Source organism: Moschus berezovskii, chromosome 15, assembly GCF_049115385.1.
Source record: "Moschus berezovskii isolate FMDL1 chromosome 15, NW_MosBer_1.0, whole genome shotgun sequence".
NCBI lineage: Eukaryota > Metazoa > Chordata > Mammalia > Artiodactyla > Moschidae > Moschus > Moschus berezovskii.
Window position 1 is genome coordinate 9,313,146 of NC_142474.1, and position 26,254 is coordinate 9,339,399.

Below are 26,254 nucleotides of genomic sequence, written 5' to 3' on the forward strand. Positions count from 1 at the left end.
TGCTGATTGGACCTCAGGTAAGGTCATAGAGGCTGGAAGAAGGCTGTTTTCTATAATCAAAGAAATGGGAGACCCAGAAAGACCTCGTGCTCAGGAGCCCCACAGGGCCCTGTTCTGTATCAACAGCATAAACCAGAGGCTGCCAATCTGGATAGAATATTTTATTGTGAGCCCAAACAGTACATTTTAAGAGTTTGAATTAGTCGTTAAATTTAAGAGTGAGGAATTTCACATAAAAGTAAGATTCTAGTATCTTTCAGTAAAAGGAAATGGTCTGGGAACACAGTGGCAGCCATCAGCTAGAACACTGGGCCTCAGACCTGAGCGAGCGTCACTTAGACCCCTTGTTCAGACACAGATTTGAGATCTCGACCTCCAGGGTTTTGAGTCAGCAGGACTGGGGAGAAGTCTGAGAATCTGCATCTGAGGGTTTCCAGGGACGCTGATGGTGCTGCTCAAGGGACCACACTTTGAAAGCCGTGAACTGAGCTAAGGGGGGCTGCTCTCTTCTCGGGAGGGCAGTTCTCTCTGCAGTTTCCATCATCCCCGGTGTTCATTACTGTCCTGCCTCCACCCCAACTCCAAATACTTCCGTCCCCATTGCTCACCTGGCCTGCAGGGCATTTAAAAGTGTGGCCTGTTGGGTGAGCTCACAGTGAGTGATCGGGAAAAGGTAGCTCGTTCTTATTTAACAAGGTTGAAATGGGAGGTGATATGAGTCAGCTGAAGACGTGCCCACTCTAAGATGACTATAAACAAATGAACGCTAGATATCTGAGAAATTCCCAGGGAGGAACAGGGTACCTCTAACCATACAATGGCTCTTTGTCCTCTCGGACCCATTCAAACTTCCTAACTCAGAGGAAACCTCTCTTTCTGAGTGTGTCGGCGATTTTGCCGTTTTGTCACCTAGCATCCTTTTGTCCTTTTTCTAATAACACTAGCTTGATTTTGTACTTGCCTGGTGGTACAGTGGTTAAGAATCTGCCTGCCAATGCAGGGGTCATGGGTTCCATCCCTGGTCCGGGAAGATTCCACATGCCATAGAGCTACTGAGGCCCTCCTGTACTAGGGCCTGTGAGCCACAATTACTGAGCCTGTGCTCCCACAACAAGAGGGGCCCTGCAATGAGAAACCTGTGCAATGCAACGAAGAGTAGCCCCATCTCACCGCAACTAGAGGAAGACTGACAGCAGCAACCAAGACCTAGAACGAACAAAAATAAACAAAGAAATAAACCATTTTTAAAAAGGTAGCCTCATTTTTGTTTGAGGGAACAATCCTTCCTCCACCCCAGGTGGGCCAGGCAGGTTGAGGGGCTTGCCAGTCAGAGTTCTTGATTTTACCCCCAGACCAAGAGTGGCTAAACGGATGCTCTCCTTGGAATTTTAATGTTGACCAATGAGTGCTTCCCTGGTGGTTCAGAGGGTAAAGAATCTGCCTGCAGTGCAGGAGACCTTTGCTCCATCCCTGAGTCAGGAAGATCCCCTGCAGAAGGGACTGGCCACCCACTCCAGTATTCTTGCCTGGAGAATTCTATGGAGAGAGGAGCCTGGCGTCCTACAGTCCCCACGGTCACAAAGAATCGGACACGACTGAGTGACTAACACTTTCACTTCTTAATGAATGAGAAAAAACCATGAAAATGTATGGTATTCATTCAAAAGCAGCCTGAGAAGACCTTGATTCTGTTGTTTCCCGTTCTTTCCAAGTAGAATTATTTTTAGCATTTCCTTCAGTTCTAAGACTGAATTACATCAGCTAGCACTATTGGCTGCCGACCGAAGATTCCAATGGGATGCAACTTAAGGGTACAGTCAGGAAGAGAGAACAGATGCCCTCTATGTCCCCACACCATTCTCACCAATCCCTTCTCTTCCTCCAGTAGCCAGAGTCAGTTTCTGTTGCCCACAACCAGGAAGATTTGGTGCCTTTACTCGGTCACCAGCAAGTTCCTCATTTCCAAATCCAATGGTCTTTACTCAGCCCTCAGTCCAGTTCAGTTCAGTCGCTCAGTCACGTCTGACTCTTTACGACACCATGGACTGCAGCACGCCAGGCCTCCCTGTCCATCGAACTCCTGGAGTTCGCTCAAACTCATGTCCTTTAAGTTGGTGTTGCCATTCAACCATCTCATCCTCTATTGTCCCCTTCTCCTCCCGACTTCAATCTTTCCCAGCATCAGGATCTTTTCAAATAAGTCAGTTTTTCACGTCAGGTGGCCAAAGTGTTGAAGCTTCAACTTCAGCATCAGTTCTTCCAATAAATATTTAGGACTGGTTTCCTTTAGGATGGACTGGCCGGATCTCCTTGCAGTCCAAGGGACTCTCAAGAGTCTTCTCCAACACCACAGTTCAAAAGCATCAACTCTTCAGCGCTCAGCTTTCTTTATAGTCCCACTCTCACATCCATACATGACTACTGGAAAAACCATAGCTTTAACTAGACGGGCCTTTGTTGGCAAAGTAATGTCTCTGCTTTTTAATACGCTGTCCAGGTTGGTCAGCCCTCATCCTCCTCTAACTCACAGGTAAGGTCTTCATGGCATAAACGCAAACCAAACTCTTTATACAAAAATTTGTTTCTATATCATCTAATTGAAAAAACTGTGAACAGCAGAGCTTCCTTATCTGAGAACTTTGAGTCCTGTCTTATGAATCTCCAGGGCTTTAGCCTCACAGCTTTCAAACTTCTTTTAGAGGGCAGTCTTTGAAGTCAGAGAATCTTGAGTTCAAATTGCACTCCTGCCATTATTGATTATGTGACGTCGGAGAAGAGGTTAATCCCAGCTCCGTCATTTTCTAGCTAGGTGACCTTGGCAATGCTATTTAATCCTTCCAAGTTTCAATATCTTCATTTATAACACAAAATAGGATTTCTAGCCTCATAAAGTCAACTTGGATTAGGAGACAATTTTTTTTTTAAAGCAACCAAGATAGAGCTCACATGTAATTAATGTCAAAATGTGATTGTCAAACATTTTTTGATTAATGTCAAAATGTTGTCAAAACGCTGTTGTCAAAATGCTCTGTAGATGCTCTGAACTCTGTCTACCTGGCCCTGCTTCATCCCAGTGACTCCAGGGACGTTGTCTACCTTTGTGCTCTGACAACTCAGTCCTGGACTAAAGACACTTTGTGCCGGCACCCTCGACAGTTCACGGGGCCTGAAAGTATTTTGTCTTTGCCTGGAAAAGTCAGGTATTATACTTGATTTCTCTGCCTCAGGGAGAGAGGCTGTAACAGACACTCCCAGGTACCTCCCAACAGCCTTTTCTCTTTCTTCCTTCCTGAGAAAGAAACTTGATGTTATGAGTGGCAACAAATTCTTTTCTAAAAATAGCCATTAAATATGTATGTGAGAAACCTGTCAGTGTCAAGCCATCTACATGCTCTTTGGATGGAGACCGTTAATAAATGTTTAGCACTTTAAGAGTAAACTAAGTAAGAATCAAACTTGAAATTCTAGAAAGCTGACATATAATTTCAATGAAACCTGATAATTAGTCAATAAAGAGCATATATCAAAACACAGACTTAAAAGAGACATACTCCAGTATGTAAAGTAGTTGAAAGAAAAAAAAAAGAAATACGAAGGAAAGAAAGAACCTTCTTTCTCCTTTCAACATCCCTTCCCAGGGTTTATCTAATCTCATCCTCTGTACAGTCATGAGAGGTGGGAGATTTCATCATGCCCACATTACAGAGGAGAAAACTGAGGCTGAATTGCACAACACAGGACAGGCAGGGGAAGAATGCAGGCACAGCCAGCATGTACTCCAGGAATTAGTGTGGGTGCTTCGTACAGGTGTGTAAGGGAGGAGAACCCATCTAAAGCAGACCTTTGCAGGGGTTGTTATTCATCTCCACCAGTACATGGTACCAGGCACCACCCTCCCGTGTAAGTGGACCCACCCCCTGGGTCACGTGGGAAGGCAAGAGCAGAGCCGTATTCTCCCTATTACTGTGGTTCTGCAGCCCCCCGGGTCCATATAAGCACCCCTCTTAGTGCCATGTTCCATTAGGTGAATGATCTCAGGTCTCCATCTCCAGCACGGACCTCTCTTCACTTTTTTTTTTGCCACATCATGTGGCTTGTGGGATCTTAGTCCCCTGAACAGGGATGGAGGCTGTGCCCCCTGAATGGGAAGCGGGAAGTCCTACACTGGACTGCCAGGGAATTCCCCCTCTCTCTACTCATGGTGTGTTACATTTTCTCATTGTTGGCTAGTGACCTTTTAAAAATGAAATGAGACCATGATATTTCCCTGCTTCAAGTCTTCTCTAGGATTCCCACTGCACCTGGAATTACAATAGATGCCCTAAAATCACCTCTGAGCAAATCCCCGCCTGCTTCCCCCATAGTTTCTTTTGCTGCACAGACCTTTCTGTTCCCCACCTCATGGCGCTTGCTCCTGCCCTGCGGCCTTTCCACTCACTCTTCCTTCCATATTCACAACCATCTGCCTAAAATTGCTGTGATTCGCTTTGCCCTGATTCTGCATGATTTTCTGCCTGACAGTGATCTTTTGGTGAAACGTATCTTGTTCATCACCACTGACTGAATCCACCAGCTGCAATGTCAGTTCTGGCAGAGCAGGGAGCTGTGAGCTGTTCTCCGCTGTGATCCAGAGCCTAGGACCGTGCCAGGCACACACAGCAGGCGCTGAGATAGGACGTGGTTATTCCTTCCTGGGTGCAGGCACTGTTGTAAGGTCTTTACAAAGATTCCTCCCCTCGGTGTCACTACTGACCAAAGAAGTAGGTTCTGTTATTACGGCTCCCATTGTGCAGGGGATCAGATGATGACAGAAGTGAGCTGACTACATAGCTGGAAAGTTGGCAGAGCCGGAGGTTGAAATCATAGAGTCTGGTCTGAGTTTTTGATCACCCTGTATTCTATCCCTAACCAGCATTTTCTGATCAAAGGTTGGATGAATCAGTGTCTACATGAATGTTCTACAGGTGCCGTGGACTCAACGTTGACCAAGCTGAACTCTTTGTCCTCCCGCAGACTCGCTCCCCCTCCCTTCCCCCGGGCACCTGACTTCTCTCAACGCTTCTTCCCTTTCCTCAGTGCGAGCAGTCTCCTAGCAAAGCCTGGTGGTCGTCGCTCCTCGCTGTCTCCTCTGTAGCCACTGCTGTCTGCTGCATCCAGGCCACTCCCATCTCCCCTCTGGACAGTTGTCACTGAAACAGGAGGGAAGGGGCAGAATGACATAACCGTATGTCATTTTGAAAGAATGACAGAGCCATAGGACATGACAAAAACTGGTTAAAATCAACTAGGACCAACAAGGCAGAAAATTCTACTTCCAGTAGACTTTGAGCCTCACTATATGCTCGTTGTAACACATGAGCTAAATGACACAGCCCCACGACAGTTCTGAGGCCAACCATCAAAGATCAGAAAGTGGATGGTGGCCCAGTTTCTGTAAATCTCTACCCCTTCCCCAAAATAGTTGGAATAATGCTCCCACTCGTTAGCCTGTGAAATCACCCAGCCCATGAAAAGTAACCATCCCACATTTTGGGGCCCCTCATCATCTGAGATGGCCATACTCTGTCAGTGCAGTGTGTTTCTTCCAAGACCACTCTCGTCTTTTGAGATGGACCATATTCTGTCTATGGAATGTATATCTGTCTAAATAAATAAATTCACTTCTTAATCACTTTGTCTCTCACTGAATTCTTTATGCAATGAGACTTGAAGAAGCTGAGCTTCATTAAGGTCCCAGAACAGGTGTGTGACCTCAGTTAAAAGACCATGGTTCAAGACCCAGCCTGGGTTGTATGGTTTCATCAGGACGCCCCTGTCTTGGCACCCCCCCACCCTCCTCTCCATCCTCTGCCAGGTTCTTCTAAGATGAACAGGCCCGTCTTCTGACCTCAGATAAAGCCCCAAACTCTTAACTCACCTCACAAGTTTCCTCAAGTCTGGCTCCCACTTCTATGCCCAGTGCTACCTCGTCCCATCCCCCCACCCATTCTCATATACCTCCTCCTCCATCTCTTGCTTTTTTTTTCTGTTGAGAACCCTTTCCCCACCTTCCTCTCAGGGACTCTCATCTCTCCGGTCTCAACTGAAAGTCCACTTCCTCAGGGCATCCCTCCATCCAACTCCCACACCTCCGTTCCCCCAGGAACTCTCCCTTCACACCCCGTACATGGCGTTCCTTAGTAATCACTTGCTCAATATCTCATGGAATTTTCTGCTGGGAAACGGGCTACAAGAGAGCAGAGACCATGTCTTTCCTGTGTACATCATAGCTGAGTAAACATTTTTTAAAAATAATTATTCGTATTAATTGCTGACTTATAAACCCTCTTTATGCGCGCACACACACACACACACACACACAGAGGTACCTAAAGAGTTGAATTTTCCCTCCTAATGGTAGAGAGGGTTTGTTTGGATCCAGGAGGCAGCCACTGTGGGCAGAGAGTGCCTTCCTTAAAGAGCAGTTCCTAATGGCTGGTTCCTTGGGGCTTTAATCGAAAGGCGAACCAGCAGAAAGTCAAAAGTTTCCCCCTATATTTTTGAGAGACCAGAGGGTCAAATATTTTTGCATGGGATGGGCGTGAGAGTGGATCTGGGTGAGGCCTATTACTGAAGCCAGAGGCAATTAGATTCAGTGTGAAGAAGAATGGGACAAATTTGGAAAAGGACTTTGACACTCCTTAAACAATGGGGAAATTCCTGATAGTGGACTTCTAGAAGGTGATGCTACCAAAGAAAAATGCTGTTTGTTCCTCTCTTTAATGCAATTGACAGCACGCTTAAAAAGCAGTCAGGAGCCGAAAAACCCCTAAAACCTGAGATTGTTGTTTAGTTGCTAAGTTGTGTCCGACTCTTTTGCGACCCCATGGACTGTAACCCACCAGCCTCCACTGCCCATGAGATTTCCCAGGCAAGAATACTGCAGTGGGTTGCCATCTTCTTCTGTGGATCTTCCTGACCCAGAGACTGAACCTGTGTCTCCTCCATTGGGAGGTGGAGTCTTTACCACTGAGTCACCAGGGAAGCCCAAAACTCGATGTGTTTCTAAAGCTAACTTGTTTTGGTCTGTGGTGTTCAAAGCGCTTTAGCCTCGTAATCTGTTAGTCCTCAAAAATACCCAAAGGAGAGGATTTCTTTCTTCTTCTATTTAAAAAAACATGTGTTTATTTATTTGGCTGTGCCAGGTTTTAGTTGCACTATGTGGGATCTTCAGTCTTTCTTGAGGCATGCAAGGTCTTTAATTTTGGCATGTGAACTCTTGGTTGGGCATGTGGGATCTAGTTCCCTGACCCAGGATCGAACTTGGGCCCCTTATCCTGGGAGTGTGCTGTCCCAGCCACTAGGCCCCCAGGCAAGTCAGAGAAGTGGATTTGCTAAGGCAGGTGCAATCACCCTGTCTTTCGTAGAAAGAAACTGTGGTTCAGAATGGTGAAGGGACTTGCCCAAGGTCACACAGCAATATCCAGAGCTATTGAAGTCAATCTCTTCTATTTAGAACCAAGTACTTTTCCATCACACTGCTATTAATTAATATTTATTGATTATAATTAAATAACTTATCTATTGGGCTTCTCAAATGGCTCAGTGGTAAGGAATCCACATGCCAATGCAGGAGCCGCAGGTTTGATCTCTGGGTCAGGAAAATTCCCTGCAGGAGGAAATGGCAACCCACTCCAGTATTCTGGCCTGGAGAATCCCATGGACGGAGGAGCCTGGTGACCTACAGTGTACAGTGTCACAAAGAGTCGGACACAACTGAGTGAGTACACACACACAACTTCTTTACTAATCGAGTTTCTTAATAGGATTTCTATTACTCTTATTGGAGCTGCCATTCATTGAGGGGCACTCTGCCAGGCACTTATCCGAGCATTTGACTAATATTGTATCCTTAATTCTATGAGAAGCTATGAGAAAGAGAAAAGCATCCCCTGAAATTTGAAAGCCGACTTGGCACTCACAGTTGGCTTTATGTTCTCTTGCTGAACGTAATTCACAGAATTTTCACGTCAGACAAGACCATTTTGTGTTCATGAGGCCTCAAGACAATGGCAGGACACTCTGTAGTCGAGTTTGAACACAGGCAAAACAAGCTCCATTATCCCGTTATCCTGCCTAAAATTAGCGGTGCTGATGCTGCTTTACCAAGTACAGCTCTAAGCTCTATCTAGTCTTCCCTTCTTAAAGATTAAGACAGCCAATCAGAGAACTGCTCGCTTCCTGACAGCATCCAGTTCAGAGCAAAGCCAGCTTCCTGAATCCTGAAGCTAACCATCCCACATCCTGTAAAGTTCTTCCTAACATCTTATTGGAAAGCCACACCGTTCCTCAAGGGAGGTGTTCTGGAGGTGCTGCTGTCAGTAGTAAACCCAACTTGTTCAGCTCGGAACAGGAATGTCTCTAGTGGTCTATGGCTGAAACATTAACAAGCACAAGCGTTATCCTTATTTTACAAGCAAAGTGAAACTCAGAGATTAGAGGAATAGTCCCAAGACTATAAAGTGGTGAGTAGTAGAATCACAGAAGACTAACCAAAATGATCACGTGGATCACAGCCTTGTGTACCTCAATGAAGCTATGAGCCATGCCGTGCGGGGCCACCCAAGATGGAAGGGTCTTGTTCTCTCTTTTCCTTTATTTAATTGTCTCTGGTATTTAGAGCCTCGATGCCTCAGTTACTTCATCTGTAGTGAGGCAGTTAAGCTCTGCTCTCCGAAGATCCATTCATCATACGTTTTCTCAGAGACAGGGGCATGAAGAATGTCAAAATGGTTCTACCTGGGAGAGCAGGGCTCTCCGTTTGACTGGGGACAGTGGATTCTGAACATATTCCCACAATGCTATGCAGCTGAGAAGATCAAATATTGAACTTGAAGTATGATGTGTCCTGGCAATACCTCCATGAGCCTTGGAGTCCTGCCCCCATCTACGTCCTACCCTTTCCTCTTTTAAAATTATATTTATTATTTATTTTTGGCTGAGTTGGCTCTTAGTTGTGAGGCTCAGACTCAGTTGCCCTGCGGCATACGATATCGTAGTTCTCTGATCAGGGGTGGAACCCAGGTCCCCTGCATTGGAAGGCAGATTCTTAACCACTGGGCCACCAGGGAAGTCTCCTACCCTCTCCTCTCAGTCAGCCTCATTCAGCTCACAGTCTCTGATTATCATTGCTCTTGACCTACTAGGGAAAGCAAAACAGGAGGGTGACCTGGGTGCTGACCATTCTCTTATTCTTACACCAACTTCCCTCTTCCAACTCAGTGAAGGGGTACCTCCTGAGGGTGGCAACCATCCCATCAGCCTCTGCACAAACTGTTGGAAGCTGAACCAAAGGGATGACCACAACTTTGAGGCCAGAGAATCTGAAAGCTGGCAGAGGGGACTCAGCAAATGTTGCAAGAGAACCTAAAGGACACTTTGGGAGAGATGGGGGTACTTCCCTGATTGCCATCTCCCAGTGTCTCTAGGAATGTCTTAGGACAAAGACAGCAGAATTGGTCCCTAGGTTTCTTAGGAGCAGAGTAAGGACCAATGTGAAAGTCGGGGCCAGACGGGAGCGGTACTCTTACTGGTTCATCAGGACAAAAGACTTTGTATGGATGAAACCTGCCAGCTGTCACCCGCTGCCCAAGGAAGTGTGCTCCCCATAGAAGGAGGTATAAAAACCAAGGCTGGTTGAGTATCTTACAGCTAAATATCCCACCATTTAATTTTTCAGATGACTTCTTCAATTTTGCATCCACCACCACACCCTTCGTTCCAACATCCACGCACCTATGTCACTCAGCTCTGATGGGTCTGTCTCTTAGAGACGCTAAAGGCGGCTGCCTCACTCCCCCAGGAGCAGGGACTAGCAGGAGGAAGCAGGTAACTCAAGCTTTGGGACAAGGGCTCTCACGCGGATGAGGTGTTTCCCTCACGTCTCCTAGGTATCTCCTCTTCTTCTGTCTCTACTGAGGGACTCCCAGATCCACCTGTATTCAGGGTTGAGTGGACTTTGATGGACAGGTTGGGGTCTCCCTTGTGATGCGCAAAGGCTACGTGGAAACTGATGCAGACTCCCTCTTGGGACCTGGATGGAAGCTGAATCTTGGCGCTCAGCTCCACATCTTTGTCTTACCTCTTCTCTGCACCTGGTAGAATCCTGTTCACCCTGCCACACTAAGCTCAAACCTTGCTTCTTCTGGGAGGCTGGCCTTGACCTCTTCAGGTGACAGCTAGGGTTTCTCTTCAGCTCCCACAGCATGCATAGTTCTGAAATTATGTCTGCCTTCCAGGCTGGGGGGCGCAGGGGAGTTCTTTGCAGGTAAAGCCTGTCCTGGTCTGGAGGTGTCCAAAGTGGGGTGCACCGGGGGACAGGAGAAAACATCTACAAACTTCCGCTTATTTTTCTCTAGCCTGTGCTGTGCTAAGTCACTCAGTCGTGTCTGACTCTTTGCAACCCCATGGACTGTAGCCCGCCAGGCTCCTTTGTCGGTGGGGATTCTCTAGGTAAGAACGCTGGAGTCAGTTGCCATGCCCTCCTCTAGGGGATCTTCCCAACCTAGGGATTAAACCCAGGTCTCCTGCATTGCAGGTGGATTCTTTACCATCTTAGCCACCAGGGAAGCCCATGAATACTGGAGTGGGTAGCTTATCCCTTCTCCAGGGGATCTTCCCGACCCAGGAATCGAACCGGGGTCTCCTGCAATGCAGGTGGATTCTTTACCAGCTGAGCTACCAGGGAAGCCCTTTCTCTAGCCTATTCTTTATTAAATATATACTATTGACTACTTCAAGTGTGCATACTAGTACAACAACGTGCGTATGAGTATATGCACAAATGCATGTTCAAAATATTCACTGGTGTGAATGAGAGAGTAAGCACATAGGTCTGGGAGCTACTGTCTTGGTCATTTCTGTTTCCCTGCTTCCCACCACAGAACCAGCACCAAACACAAGGGAGAGTGGTGAATGGTCGAAAGAATAAGTGATGCTGCCTGGGTTCAGTCTATTATAACGGCTCACGGTTGTCAGCTGGGTGACACCGGGCAAGGCATTCCCCTTTCTTTGGCTCTAAATTCCTCACGTATGAAATGAAGACTCTGAATCAGCTTCAGTCCCACATGCCTTCCAGTATGAATATTCCCAGTCACTTCTTCTCCAGTGGTTCAGTTCAGTTCAGTCGCTCAGTCGTGTCCGACTCTTTGTGACCCCATAAACTGCAGCACGCCAGGCCTCCCTGTCCATCACCAACTCCCCTAGTCCACCCAAACCCATGTCCATCGAGTCAATGATGCCATCCAACCATCTCATCCTCTGTCGTCTCCTTCTCCTCCTGCCCTCAATCTTTCCCAACATCAGGGTCTTTTCCAGTGAGTCAACTCGTCACATGAGGTGGCCAAAGTATTGGAGTTTCAGCTTTAGCATCAGTCCTTCCAATGAACACCCAGGATTGATCTCCTTTAGAATGGACTGGTTGGATCTCCTTGCAGTCCAAGGGACTCTCAAGAGTCTTCTCCAGCACCACAGCTCAAAAGCATCAATTCTTCGGCAATCAGCTTTCTTCACAGTCCAACTCTCGCATCCATACATGACTACTAGAAAAACCATAGCCTCGACTAGATGGACCAGACAGACTTTTGTTGGCAAAGTAATGTCTCTGCTTTTTAATATGCTGTCTACGTTGGTCATAACTTTCCTTCCAAGGAGTAAGTATCTTTTAATTTATGGCTGCAATCATCATCTGCAGGGATTTTGAAGCCCCAAAAAATAAAGTCAGTCACTGTTTCCACTGTTTCCCCATCTATCTGCCATGAAGTGATGGGACCAGATGCCATGATCTTACTTTTCTGAATGTTGAGCTTTAAGCCAGCTTTTTCATTCTCCTCTTTCACTTTGATCAAGAGGCTCTTTAGTTCTTCTTCACTTTCTGCCGTGAGGGTGGTGTCATCTGCATATCTGAGGTTATTGATATTTCTCCCAATCAAGATTGGAATCAATCTTGATTCCAGCTTGTGCTTCCTCCAACCCAGCGTTCCTCATGATGTACTCTGCATAGAAGTTAAATAAGCAGGGTGACAATATACAGCCTTGATGTACTCCTTTTCCTATTTGGAACCAGTCTGTTCCATGTCCAGTTCTAACTGTTGCTTCCTGACCTGCATACAGGTTTCTCAAGAGGCAGGTCAGGTGGTCTGGTATTCCCATCTCTTTCAGAATTTTCCAGTTTATTGTGATCCACACAAAGGCTTTGGCATAGTCAATAAGATAGAAATAGATGTTTTTCTGGAACTCTTATTTATTTGCCCATATAATTTAGTCAATAATTATCCTAACAGGTGTTTGAAAGTGAAAGTGAAGTTGCTCAGTCGTGTCCGACTCTTTGCGACCCCGTGGACTGTAGCCCACCAGGTTCATCCATCCATGGGATTCTCCAGGCAAGAATACTGAAGCGGGTTGCCATTTCCTTCCCCAGGGAATCTTCCCGACCCAGGGATAGAACCCAGGTCTCCCGCATTGCAGGCAGACGCTTAGGGCTCAGCATGTCCTAATTCACTTTCCTCGCAACAGCCCCAGGTAGGAAGAAGACAAGTGCAGAGATGTTAAGTAAATTATTCAGAGCCACATAGTGTGGTAGAAGTGTGCCCGCCAACTACTACCACCTTCGGTTTTGCTGGCTGCCTTCCAACTGCCGGTATCTGCAGCTCTTTGCCTGAAGGGTTTCTTGGGGCCATGCAAGAAGCCTGTGCACCGAGGGAGCCAGAAGTCCCCCGTCACTGAGTGACAGGGAGTTGGTAACTGCCCTTTAGCCTCTGGGGGAGGCAACTACAAGGAAGGTGCTGCTCCCCACCTGGCCCCTCCTCCGTGCCAGTGGGCTTGCTCCTCATGTTCTTTGGCCGCCTTTCCTGCCCTTTCTCATACCCAAGAAACTAGATTCCCTGTGCTTCTTGGGAACCCCAGATTATAACAAACCCAGGCTCTGGATCTTTACAGACTGGCTTAACTCTCTCTCCTTGCAGAGGACAAAAGCTTTGGGACAGTCAGCTAGGCTGTCATGGTTAGGGTTCTGCTGCTGCAATAAAGAGATGTTGGAGTCCTAACCCCCAGGAACTCAGAATGTGAGCTTGTTTGGAAATAGGGTCTCTACTGTGGGGATTAAGTTAAGTATTCATTAGGATGGGACCAAATCCAGTATGACTGGTGTCCTGAAAAAAAGGACAGATTAGGTGACAGTCGGGGAGATTGCCATGTGAAGACTGGACTCATGCTGCAGCAAGCCAGGCCTTCCAGGAGATGAGAGGCCTGGAATGGATCAGGGCTTTCTGAGGGAGCATGGCCCTACTGACTCCTTGATCTCAGACTTCTAGCTTCCAAAAGTGAGAGAGAATAAATATTTGGTTTTCAGGGAATTTCTTGGCTGTCCAGTGGTTAGGACTCCAGGCTTCCGCTGCAGGGGACACAGGTTTGACCTCCTGGTTGGGGAACTAAGATCCTGAAAGCTGCATGGCGTGGCTAAATAAATATTATTAAATAAACCACTCAGTTCATAGTGCTTTGTTATAGGAACTCCAGGAAACAAACCCACAAGCCAGCTGACATCTGCATACCCCCACTTTATATTCAAAGGATTCTCAGATGATTAAATGAAATAATGCCAGAAAAATGCTAATCACAGAGCCTGGCACCTGGCGGGTGCTAAGTGGGTGAATGCTTTTCTTTAGAAGAAGTAAAAGTCCCCATCCCACAACAGGGCCTCAGGGGAGGGGCTTCCTTGAGCAAGTGGATGAGTAAGCCTCACCCTCCTCCATTTCTCCTCCTAGAGTCCAGGAGGATGATCAGTCCCCAGACTGATCTGGTCCACAAAGTAAACAAATGTTTTCATGGCATGGTATCTGTCACCCAGATTTTTGTGTAGCTTGGAGTGGCCATTAAGAGATAGATGGGGCTGGAATGGTTCCTACACCTGGTAGGGCCCAGTCTGAGGACAGAAACAGGGGAGGTGCCTTCCACACCACCGAACAGTGGGAAGGACCACCGTTTTCATGGACCCAGTGGGTACTGTTCTTGGTTGCAGACAAGAGAATTCACTCCTATTAGTTTAATTAGAAAATGAATTTATTAGATACAAGGCCAGAGGTTGAAGCCACAAACAAATATGCAACATCACTGTGGGGCAAGAGGGCTTCTTTACTGAAGACTTCTGCCACCACTGATGCTCAGGGCTGGACCAGAAATTCCCCCGCTGCCCCTCCAAGGAGAGCAGTGATGTTGGGGAGGGGGGTTGAGGGTGGGGTTGCAGTGAAGAGAGAGGCAGGGTTCTGCTGAGGAGGGTGGGCTCGAGAAGGAAGCAGAGGAGACTCAAATAGTTCAGAAGTAGCCACAGCCCCGTGTGGGGCCTCCTAGGACTTCAGCATCTCAGCGAGCACAGTTGCCGGACTCTCTGTAAGAAGAAAGAAGGAATTTGTTGACCGTCATCACTGAAGCCCCTGACCTTGACAGCGCACACCCTGACAGAGTCTTGACAACCCCAGAAATGAGCAAGCGCGGTACTCCTGACACCAGGATGACCAGGAAGAGAAAAGCCCAGGAGCACGGTGGACCCACTGGGCAGGGTGACTGAACTGGCATTCCCATCTCAGAGAGAGGAGCCTGTGAGTGGCTTAGATTACCTGGAGGGTGATTCTAGGGGGAACCTTCTGGAAAGCTGGCCCCTGGAGGATGGGCTCAGTGTGTGGTTTCACAGGACACTGTGGCCACTTCTGGCCAGCAGCGAGGAGGAAAGACACCAGGCAGGTGTAATGGCGTGTGGCCCCCTGAGCTCCGCCCCTCTCCCCAGCCCTTCCCCTCCCACCCTGCCCTGCCCCGTCTTACCCTGGGCCCTGCTGCGGCCACCACAGGTGCTGATACACTCCTTCTCATTCAGGAAGTTGTTCGGCTTCCTTCTGCATCCGCCGTAAGTAAAGGTCTGGCAGAGCCCGGACACTGCGTTGTAGAAGTACCTGGTGAACATGGCCCTGCAGGGACCAGTGTATGGAGGCTGCAGACAGAAGGCAGGGCGCAGGCCTGAGGGGTTGGGAGGGACAATGGGTCAGTTACGAGGGTGGTCATCACAGCTCGGGCTGCAAGGTCAGCAAATGGAACCACCGTGTCTTGAAACGAGAATGGTGGGGTGGTGGTAGGGGTGGTGAGGAAAGCCTGAACTGCGAAGCCTCCACTTGAGGACCTGCATTCTGAGGCATTATTATTAATTCTTTTAGGTATGAAGATGATTCGCTGATGGTGTAAAAAAAACCCATATACCCTTCATAAAGTATTTATGGATTTACTGCCATGATGCCTTAGATTAGCTTTTAAAAATCCTGGGGGAAACAAAGGTCAAACATAAACAATATTCTCCATATGTTGCTAATTGCTGAAAGTGAACAATGGGTACATAGGGTTTAATTATACTATTTTCTGTAATTTTGAGTAAGGTTGAAAGTTCCCAGTATTTAAAAAAAGTGGGAAAGAATCATGCTGTAGTAGAGAAAGGCATGGAAAAACATATGGCATATTTTTAAAAATGTTTTTTATTTTAATTAGTTGATTGGCTGCTCTGAGTCTTTTTCACTGCAAATGGGCTTTCTCTAGTCGTGGGAGAGGGGTTTCCTCTTAATTGCGTGAACTCAGTAGCTGTGGCCCACGGGACTACTTGCCCCACAGCATGTGAAATCCTCTTGGACCAGGGATCAAACCCATGGCCTCTCATTGGACAGGCAGATTCTTAACCACTGGACCACCAGGGAAGTCCTATAGTGTATTAACTTTGGCTAGCTCATGGAGGTGGGAATACTAGAATTTTGAGGGGGTGTGATGTTGTGATTGTGGTGCTGGAGAAGACTCTTGAGAGTTCCTTGGACTGCAAGGAGATGCAACCAGTCCATTCTAAAGGAGATCAATCCTGGGTGTTCATTGGAAGGACTCATGCTAAAGCTGAAACTGCAATACTTTGGCCACCTCATGCGACGAGTTGACTCACTGGAAAAGTCTGATGCTGGGAGGGATTGGGGGTAGGAGGAGACGGGGACGACAGAGAATGAGATGGCTGGATGGCATCACCGACTCGATGGACATGAATTTGAGTGAACTCCTGGAGTTGGTGATGGACAGGGAGGCCTGGCGTGCTGTGGTTCATGGGGTCGCAAAGAGTCGGACACGACTGAGCGACTGAACTGAACTGAGCTGAACTGATGTTATGATTTATAATATAATAAGAAATACATATTTGGTGCTAGTTCCATCCTAGCACAAAGCTCCTAAAACCCTGAGAATTTTCTAAATAAGGAGAGCAATAAAGGTGTCTTCAGTAATGTGAAGAGGGTGACTTTAGAAAGCTCCCAGGTAACCCAAGGATGGGAGCTGGTTGCCAGGGGAAACAAGTGCCTGATCAGATGGTTGAACTGTCACCTTAACCCTCTGAAGCCCCCACCTCCAGGGAGAAGAAAATGGGTGGAAGTTTATCAGTGACCAATAGTTCATGATTTAATCAATCGTGACTGTCTGAGGAAAGTTACTCAGTCGTGTCCAACTCTTTGCGAACCTCTGGACTGTAGCCTGCCAGGCTCCTCCATCCATGGGATTTTCCAGGCAAGAGTACTGAAGTGGGTTGCCGTTTCCTTCTCCAGGGGACCTTCCCGACCCAGGGATTGAACCCAGGCCTACCTGCATTAAAGGCAGACGCTTTACCGTCTGAGCCAGCAGGGTGAAGCCACCCTTTACCGTCTAAGCCACAGATTCTATGAGTCATTATAACAGTCATCATGACTGCATGAGGAAGCCTTCAGCAAAAACACAAAAGGACTGCATCTGAAGAGTTTCCAGGTTGGTAAATAGGAGCAGGTTCAGGGAGTATGAGCAATGAGACAACTTGGAAGCTCTGTGCCCTTTCTCCAAATCTTGCCTTGTGCAACCTTTCCATATGGTTGTCCTGAATTATATCCTTCTCCGACTCTGTGGACATGAGTTTGAGTGAACTCCGGGAGTTGGTGATGGACAGGGAGGCCTGGCGTGCTGTGATTCATGGGGTCGCGGAGAGTCGGACACGACTGAGTGACTGAACTGAACTGAACTGATGAGAAGCTGGCGCGTGCCTGCGTGCTACATCTCTTCAGTCGTGTCCGACTCTTTGTGACGTTATGAAGTGTCGCCTGCCAAGTTCCTCTGTCCATGGGGTTCTCCAGGCAAGGATACCAGAGTGGGTTGCCAAACCCTCCTCCAGGGGATCTTCCAGATCCAGGGATCAAACCTGCATCTCCTGGGGCTTCTGAATTGCAGGCAGATTCTTTACCACTGAGCTACCGGGGAAGCCCTGATAAACTGTTAATCTTGTAAGTAAAAGGTTTCCCCAAGTCTGTGCTGCTCTAGCAAATTCACTTAACTCCAGGGGGGTCTTGGGAAGCTCTGATGTGCAGCTGTTGGTCGAAGCATGAGTGACAGGCTGGACCTGTAATTGGAGTCTGAGGATGGGAGGAGACTTGTGGGCCACAGTCATTAACCGATGGAATCTGACACTATTTCCAGGTTGCTAGCGTCAGAACTGGTATGATGCAAAGACAGCCAGTCAGTGTTCCCTGAGAACTGGACAATTGGTTGATGGCTTGGGAAAACAAACACACAGCAAGAGGCGGAGTCTTAAAAGCTTTCCTTACACATCTTTAAGTTCCTGTGAGCATGTGATCCTTTTGCAATTATGAAAGAAGACATATTTAAAATAAAATATACCACAATTAAGTAAGCAATGCTGTATAAGAATATTTATCGACATCAGAAAATGGTTGAAGTGTATCCAGTGATGTGTTTTGTTAAGAGTAAAACTCCTGCCCTGAGGATATGGGTGTCAATCCCTTTTTAGCAACAGATTCCTTCTTTCAAAGGAAAACTTAGAAGAAATCTGGGTTTTGGGTAGAGTCCCATCCTCAGCCCTCTCACTACCCACCCCCCAGAGTCATTTTCCCACCCCTTCCTGTCCCAGTACACCCAGGTCTCAAGGAACATCTAGCGAAGCCCCTGGACTATATTCTTTAAAGTCCCAGAGGAGCCACTCTGGCTGTGACCTGAGGTGAGACAAGTAGCCGCCCTGAGCCATGGCATCGTCATCCTCGAAACGAGCAGAAGAACCCCGACCTCAGGGACTTGGTGAGAGAATTAGAGATGATGTCTGTCAAGTAACTGGTAATCAATCAATACTCAATATACACTAGCTATTACAATAATTGTTAGATGTGCTCATTAAATTTTAATTTAATTTTCCAGGGTAGCACCCAAACTAAAAATCACTCGTTGACACAATTGCCCATTAAAGCTCTTTAAGCTTCCCCCATTGATGCACAATAGAGAAGTCCCCAGGGACCACCCTGGACACCAACACAGCTAGTTTTCCCAACACTGGGAAACATGATGCTTCTTTACTTAAGTAAATTTACTTAAGTAAATCAAGAACACATATTTATTCTATGCAATGTTTTAAAATATGTATTGGTTCAGAAATTGGAAAAATAATTAATATATAGTTTAGACGTAAATTGTCAAAATGTAAACTATCTTGATGAACATTTAAGATGGGAACTCAAAAGTCTCTGAGTTATTCAATTTGTTTATACATCCACAGACTTCTTTATTCCTTAAATAAACCATCCAATAAATAGGAAAAAGAAAATCCTGTGAAACTCAGACTAAAAAAGGTCACATAAATGCCCAGAGAGAAGAGGGAAAGCTCTCATTTACAGGAAAACATTTGCATCAGTTAGAAAATTGCTTTCTTAAAGCCTAAAGAATGGCAATTCTCTATTTAAAAGAAGAGTTTCCTCTTTGAAATAGCAAGTTACATCTGGTAGAAGATAACATTTTCGTTTGAAATCGGGAATGAGATGTATTCAAGTCTCAGTGTAAAACTCTTGGTCCCAGCTGAGCAGGGCAGGGGTTGGGGTGAAGCAAAAAGGCAGGTCAAGCAAGTGAAGGGTCACATCCTTTTCATTTAAAACTTTCATATTGGGTCAGTGGTAAAGAATCTGCCTGCAATGCAGACGACTAGGGTTCGATTCCTGGTTGGGAAGATCCCTTGGTGAAGGAAATGGCAACCCACTCCAGTATTCTTGCCTGGGGAAAAAAAACCCATGGACAGAGAAACCTGGTGGGCTACAGTCCATGGAGTCACAAAGAGTCGGACAAGACTGATCAACTCAAGAGCAACATTGCAATCAATTATGGTCTATCTGCGTTATTAAGTTTTTTAGCTTCCCTTTAAATCCTGGGCTGAGTGAGTGTCTCACTCACCTCACCCAAATGGCAGTCCTGTGGCGGAGGTGGAGCCTGTCCTCTCTGGAGGCTGAGGAGCTGAGGAAAGTGAAGGCTGTGCTTCCAGAGGGCAGCCCTACCTGCGGGGTAGCTCTGCCTAGGTGATGCTAGATGCTAAGTCGCTTCAGCTGTGTTTGACTCTGCGAGCCTATGGACCATAGCCTGCCAGTCTCCTCTTTGTCCATGGGATTCTCCAGCAAAAGTACTGGAGTGGGTAGCCATTTCCTTCTCCAGGGGATCTTCCCAACCCAGGGATTGAATCCGGGTCTCTTACATTCTGCATGGGCAGGTGGGTTCTTTACCATTGAGCCACTGGGCAAGCCCCAAGCTCTGCCTGAGGCGGCATTGTTCCCTCCTCATCTCTGGATGAACAAGGTTGTGAGTTCATGTACATTAAGACCACCTGACCTGCCTCTTGAGAAACCTGTATGCAGGTCAGGAAGCAACAGTTAGAACTGGACATGGAACAACAGACTGGTTCCAAATAGGAAAAGGAATACATCAAGGTTGTATATTTTCACCATGCTTATTTAACTTATATGCAGAGTACATCATGAGGAATGCTGGGCTGGAAGAAGCACAAGCTGGAATCAAGATTGCTGGGAGAAATATCAATAACCTCAGATATGCAGATGACACCACCCTTATGGCAGAAAGTGAAGAGGAACTAAAAAGCCTCTTGATGAAAGTGAAAGAGGAGAGTGAAAAGGTTGGCTTGAAGCTCAACATTCAGAAAACAAAGATCATGGCATCTGGTCCCATCACTTCATGGGAAATACATGAGGAAACAGTGTCAGACTTTATTTTTTTTTGTGCTCCAAAATCACTGCAGATGCTGACTGCAGCCATGAAATTAAAAGACGCTTACTCCTTGGAAGGAAAGTTATGACCAACCTAGATAGCATATTAAAAAGCAGAGACATTACTTTGCCAACAAAGGTCCGTCTAGTCAAGTCTATGGTTTTTCCCGTGGTCATGTATGGATATGCGAGTTGGACTGTGAAGAAAGCTGATCGCCGAAGAATTGATGCTTTTGAACTGTGGTGCTGGAGAAGACTCTTGAGAGTCCCTTGGACTGCAAGGAGATCCAACCAGTCCATTCTAAGGGAGATCAATCCTGGGTGTTCATTGGAAGGACTGATGCTGAAGCTGAAACTCCAATACTTTGGCCACCTCATGCGACGAGTTGACTCACTGAAAAAGAGTCTGATGCTAGGAAGAACTGGGAGTGGGAGGAGACGGGGACGACAGAGAATGAGATGGCTGGATGGCATCACCGACTCGATGGACATGAGTTTGAGTGAACTCCGGGAGTTGGTGATGGACAGGGAGGCCTGGCATGCTGTGATTCATGGGGTCGCAAAGAGTCGGACACGACTGAGCAACTGAACTGAACTGAACTGAACTGAAGACCTCAAAGTAGAAGGATTTATCCCTAATCTTTGGGTTGCAAGATTTGAAATCTTGATTTACCCTTAACATTTTTTCTTAAATTAGAGGATAATTACTTAACACTATTGTGGTGATTTTTGCCATGCATCAACATGACTTGGCCATAGGGATGCATACATCCCCTCCCTCTTGAACCCCCTTCCCACCTCCTTCCCCATCCCACCCCTCTAGATTGTTACTGGCTTGGGGTTCCCTGCGTCTCACATCATACTCCCGCTGGCTATCTAGTTTACATACAGTAATGTGCATATTTCAATGCTATCCTGTCTAATCATCCCACCCTCTCCTTCTCCCACTGTGTCCAAAAGTCTGTTCTTTATGTTTGTGTCACCCTTGCTGCCCCACAAATAGGATTGTCAGTACTATCTAGATTCCATAAATATGTGTTAATATATGATATTTGTCTTTCACTTTCTGACTTCACTCTGTGTAAGAGGCTCTAGGTTCATCTACCTCATTAGAACTGACTCGTTTCGTACGCGTTCCTTTTTACAGCTGAGTAATATTCCACTGCGTGTATGTACCACAACTTCCTTATCCATTCACCTGCTGATGGACGTCTGAGATGCTTCCATTCCTCACTGCTGTATTCATTTGGCTGTGCTAGGTCTTTGCTGAGCACTTGAGATCTTCTCTACTCGCGGCATATGGGATCTAGTTCCTTAACCAGGGGTTGAACTCATGCCCCCTCTTGAAGCCTTAGCCACTGGGCCACCAGGGAAGTCCCTTGATTTACCTTTTGATATTTTTATTTTCTAAGTTTTAGAGTTGGACACGACTGAAGTGACTTAGCAGCAGCAGCAGCATGTATAAAACTAGTATACTGAACGTTTTTCTAGTATAACGAACATATGCTAATATTTGTGTATCAGAAAACAGCAAAGATGCTTAATTGTTTAATTAAGGAACAGAATTATCCTCAGCAGGGCAAGCCATTCATGTTATTCAAGGGAACTGGAGTCAACCCAAGAAATAACTCAGCTACACACTCCGTCCTCGCTCTCTGGACCGACCACTGCAGCAGCTGCTTACCTGGCCGGTCTCTGCCCTTCGCCCCCTAGAGGCCACACTCTGCACTGCAGCCGCAGGGATCCAGTCTTAGCTTGAGTCCTGCCCGTGGCTCCTGTGACCACTCCGAATCTCAGTGACTCCCCAGCTCTCTCAAATTCTGATTCCTGTAAAACCTTAGGAAGCTCCTCACGACCTTCCCCCATGGCCTCTCTGCCTTATCCCCTTCTCTCCCCTCTGCTCCACCAACTCAGCTCCAGCCACCCTGGTCCTGGCTGCCGCTCAAACAACCCCTTATCACTGAGGGTTTTGCTAACCTGTCTGCAGAGAGAGGATTCCTTTCCCCCATCAATCCCTACAATCAAAACCTTTGTCATGAACTGCCATAGTATTTCACCTACTCGATTGTCTGTCTCCCTTCTAGAGTGCACTGGTTCTGTGCTACATCTTGTTCATAGCTGTGTCCTCACACCAAGAACAATGGTTTGCCGTGCCTTGGTAAATATTTGTCAAGTGAATGAATCTCCTGCTTCAAGCTCCTGCTGGGTGCAATCATTGAGTAGAATGAATGTAATTAAATTCCTGTTAGTGAAATGTGTGAAGCTGGGCAGGAGCTTATGGAGTTCTGGGCACAAAAGCCTTTCCATGTGTCCCCATTTGTTTCTTATTTGCAGGAAAAAGGCTTCAGCCTCCTAGACTTTCTGGAATACCAAAGGGCAGATTCAAGCAGTTGCTCATCAAGGAAGGGAGGGGAAGCAAAAACAAAGGAGAAGCAGTCAAGAAACAATAGTGCACAGTGGGGCAGGGCAGGGTCGGGTCCAGGCTCCTCCAGAAGGAATATACTTATCAGTATCTCTGAGTTCACTAAATTCCCCACCCCAGTGGAGGAAGGTAACTTCTGGCTGAGCACAAGGTTCTTGGAACACCAACCATTCAGAAGAAAGTCACACAATCACACATCTGCAGGTTTCACCCCAAATCTTGCATGCAAAAGCTTCTCTCTGGGGGAGTCAGGGGTTTTTAAGGCCTGGGCCACTCTAGTTTCCTTGCATGGCCCTGCAATAAACCTTTCTTGGCTCTGAACTCAGACTTCTCGGTTTGCTTAGCCTCACTGTGAGTCAGGCACATGGACTTACCTTTGGTAGCCGCACATCTAGAAAACTATGAATCTACTCCAACATTCCATATCCTGAGATGATAATAAAATAATAGACATGGGAATAAAGGGAAGGGCCTTGAGTCATCACAAATATTCTAACAGCCCGAGAGAAGTATAACCTTGTCCCCATGAGCAAAGTCATGGAAGTGTTGCATTTTTGCAATAATAATGGAGAAATAATATCATTGTTGTTGAAACACTCAATCGTGTCTGAGTCTTTGCCATCCTATGGACTGTAGCCTGCCAGGCTCTTCTGTTCATGGACTTTTCTGGGGAAGGATACTGGAGTGGGTTGCCATTTCCTCCTCCAGGGGATATTCCTGACCCAGGGATTGGACCCACATCTCCATGTCTCCTACACTGCAGGTGAATTATTTACAGCTGAGCCACTGGGAAGCCCAATAATATTATTTGACCCCTACATATTTGTTTTCCTGGGGGTAAGTAGACAAAAATTCTTCAAACTAAGACATCTTGGTGGAAAATGGACATTATCAGGTGTGAAATGTGAAAAAAACTCTATATTCATGATGGATAACTCATTGCAAGAACTTGTTTGATAGTTTTCCCTTGTACACGGGAGGAAACTGCCGCAAAGTGACTGACCTCAGGTCACAGAGCAGGTGAGTGGTAAGGTCAGGTTAATGTACAATCCTGTTACAGCCTGTGTAAGAGCGCCTGCTCTCTGCAGGGAACTGTTACAATATAGGTAACAGGGAACACTGCCCTCCCCTTTTACTCACCTGTACTTGAGCCTCCTTCCAGCCATCAAAGCCCAGGGATATACAAGTCTCAGTTCCTTCTGTACACCAAACATATGGTGTCTCTTCCAACACCAACCAATTCTCCAGACCAATGCAGTGCCCCCTAAGTCAACTCACTTCAGACTCCAAATCTGCAGAGTTAGCCCTGACTCCACAGGGTGAGGGCTCAACCCCACAAGACGGCCCCACTTCAAATGCCAGCTACATGTCCCTGGGGTCCCACAGACTTGTCAGTCACTGGCTAAAAATTCAGGGGCTGTGTGACTCCCACTCTCAAGTTTCAATAATTGACTAGAACGACTCACACAACTCAGGAAAGTCTTTTCTTTACCGGGTAAAGGATAAAACTCAGGGGCTTCCCTGGTGTCTGAGTGGTAAAAGAACCTGCCTGACAATGCAGGAGACGAGGGTTTGATCCCTGACCCGGGAAGATTCCACGTGCCACGGGGCAGCTAAGCCCGAGTGGCACAGCTACTGAGCCTGCGTTCTAGAGCCCACGAGCCACAACTACAAGCCCAAGTGCCCTAACTGCTGAAGCCCGAGTGCCCTAGAGCCTGTGCCCTGCAACAAGAAAAACCACCACAGTGAGAAGGCTGCTCTCTGCTATTACAGAAAAGCCCTCTTGAATGTTCCCCACCCAGGAAGCTCTGCGATTCCCAACGTTTAGGGTTTTTATTCACTGGATTGGCAAATGGATTGACTCATTAGCTATTGGTGACTTGACTTCTAACCCAGTACCCTCCCCTCCCCATAGAGGAGCTGGGGGCAGAAAATTCTAATCCTCAGATCACCTGATGGAATGTCCTGGAGACCAGTCCCACCCAGAAGCTATTGAGGGCTCAGATGGTAAAGTGTCTGTCTACAATGAAGGAGACCTGGGTTCGATCCCTGGGTTGGGAAGATCTCCTGGAGAAGGAAATGGCAACCCACTCCAGTATTCTTGCCTGGAAAATCCCATGGAAGGAGGAGCCTGGTAGGCTACAGTCCATGGGGTCGCAAAGAGTCGGGCACGACTGAGCAGCTTCACTTTCCTTAACATACAAAAGGCAGCAAATTCCAAGAGCTTCAGGAGACCTGGATCATAAACCCGGACAAGGGTCAAATAGAGATCTTTTTGTTACGTGACAGTCAGGTTCGAGGACAGGCAGTGACCAGGAATAAAGAGTCTCAGAGATGGGGTCCCTGATCTGGTAGAGTTATGCAGGATAATTTTTTAAGCTGAAAACATAATGATTTCCTTTTTGAGAGTCATGAAATGTCCCTGGAGTGAAAACTGCCCAGTTTCCCAGGAGAAATCCAGAGAGGCTTGGTAACACTCACCCCATGCCTGTTCCGCGGCCCCTTCCAAGGCCTCCCATTTTCCCTGCCCACCCGGTCTGTGGAGGAGACGTGAGCTGGGACTTACCGTTGTCCTGGTTGCTGTTGTCACCCTCTGGGGTGCCGGCCACCAGGGTGCCCAGGAGGACCAGGAAGCCTGCGGAGAGGCAGAGCCGGCTCATCTTCGTGGCCTTGCAGGAGGGCTCCTGAGGATGCTGGGGACAGACCGGGCTTTTCACACCCCCGCTGAGGGGTGGGATCAGGCGATGAGCAGGGACATGGGGAAAGGGGCGGGGCTAGGCTCAGTCCTCTTCATGCTTGACCTCCGCACCTAACTAGGCTTCTTCCTGCATCTGCCCGCTGGGGTCAATGCCCAGTAACAGCGCTTCTCAGACTTCACTCTGCCAGCAGGTCTTGTGGAAATAAATACATATTCTGATTCCCCAGGTCTGGGTGAGGCCTGCAGCGTTCCTAACAGGCTCCCTGTTACAGGTATGTCCCCAGGCCATTTCCTCGCCTATTAAACGGTCCTCAGAACCGTGCTCTGAAAGTAAGCCTGCAGGAGCCTTCACCGGGGCTGGCAGAGAAGGGTAGCAGGCAGAGAAAAGTTGTCTTCCTCACGCATCTTGGGAACATGAAAGAGGAGTCAAGATCAGGAAGGGATGACTCTCAGAAAACCCCACATTCTCTCCCCCTAACCTGCACACTGGAAGCATTTGTCTTCTGATGCAAAAAATAAACATGAGTCCCTCCCCACTCCCTGAAGATGAAGTGATCCTTTAGATTTCCATGTGCTGGCACCACGCCATGCTGTGTGTACAAGTGTGTAGTCTCCACACAACTGTGTCACCCCCACCCAGTTGCTATCGAGACCCTTGGGTCTAGATTCTAGTGAATTGCCAGGACCCTCAAAGCAAACACCGTTGGAAGATGAAAACCTCAGTTCTTTTTTGTTTTAACTTTTAATTTTAGATTGGGGTACAGCTGATTAACAAGCAGTGTTGTGATAGTTTCAGGTGAACAGTGAAGGGTTTCAGCTGTGTATACACATGTATCCATTCTCCCCCTAAACTGCCCTTCCATCCAGGCTGCTCTGTAATATTGAGCAGAGGTCCACGTGCTACACAGTAGGTCCTTGTTGGTTACCCATCTTAAACATAGCGGTGTGCACGTGTCCTTCGCAAACTCCCTAACTGTCCTTCCCCATCCTCCCCATATAGCTGTTAGTTTGTGCTTGGAG

General features: G+C 47.2%; 1 protein-coding gene across 1 annotated transcript; it reads right to left on the reverse strand.

Moving 5' to 3' along the window:
- Positions 1 to 14,079: 14,079 nt before the first annotated feature.
- On the reverse strand, positions 14,080 to 25,608 carry LOC129555001 (serum basic protease inhibitor-like). Its single transcript, XM_088844343.1, has 3 exons — positions 25,103 to 25,608; positions 14,854 to 15,045; positions 14,080 to 14,422 (listed from the first exon to the last, which is right to left on the reverse strand). The coding sequence occupies exons 1-3, from the start codon at positions 25,194 to 25,196 to the stop codon at positions 14,382 to 14,384; spliced, it is 327 nt and encodes a 108-aa protein (XP_088700469.1). The 5' UTR covers positions 25,197 to 25,608; the 3' UTR covers positions 14,080 to 14,381.
- Between the last annotated feature and the right edge of the window lie 646 nt (positions 25,609 to 26,254).

Coding starts and splice junctions, on each gene's coding strand:
- LOC129555001 (XM_088844343.1), bottom strand. CDS start 25,196: ATGAGCCGGCTCTGCCTCTCCGCAGGCTTCCTGGTCCTCCTGGGCACC. Junction 15,046..25,102: donor CAACAGCAACCAGGACAACG/GTAAGTCCCAGC, acceptor CCAACCCCTCAG/GCCTGCGCCCTGCCTTCTGT. Junction 14,423..14,853: donor TGGCCGCAGCAGGGCCCAGG/GTAAGACGGGGC, acceptor TTCTTCTTACAG/AGAGTCCGGCAACTGTGCTC.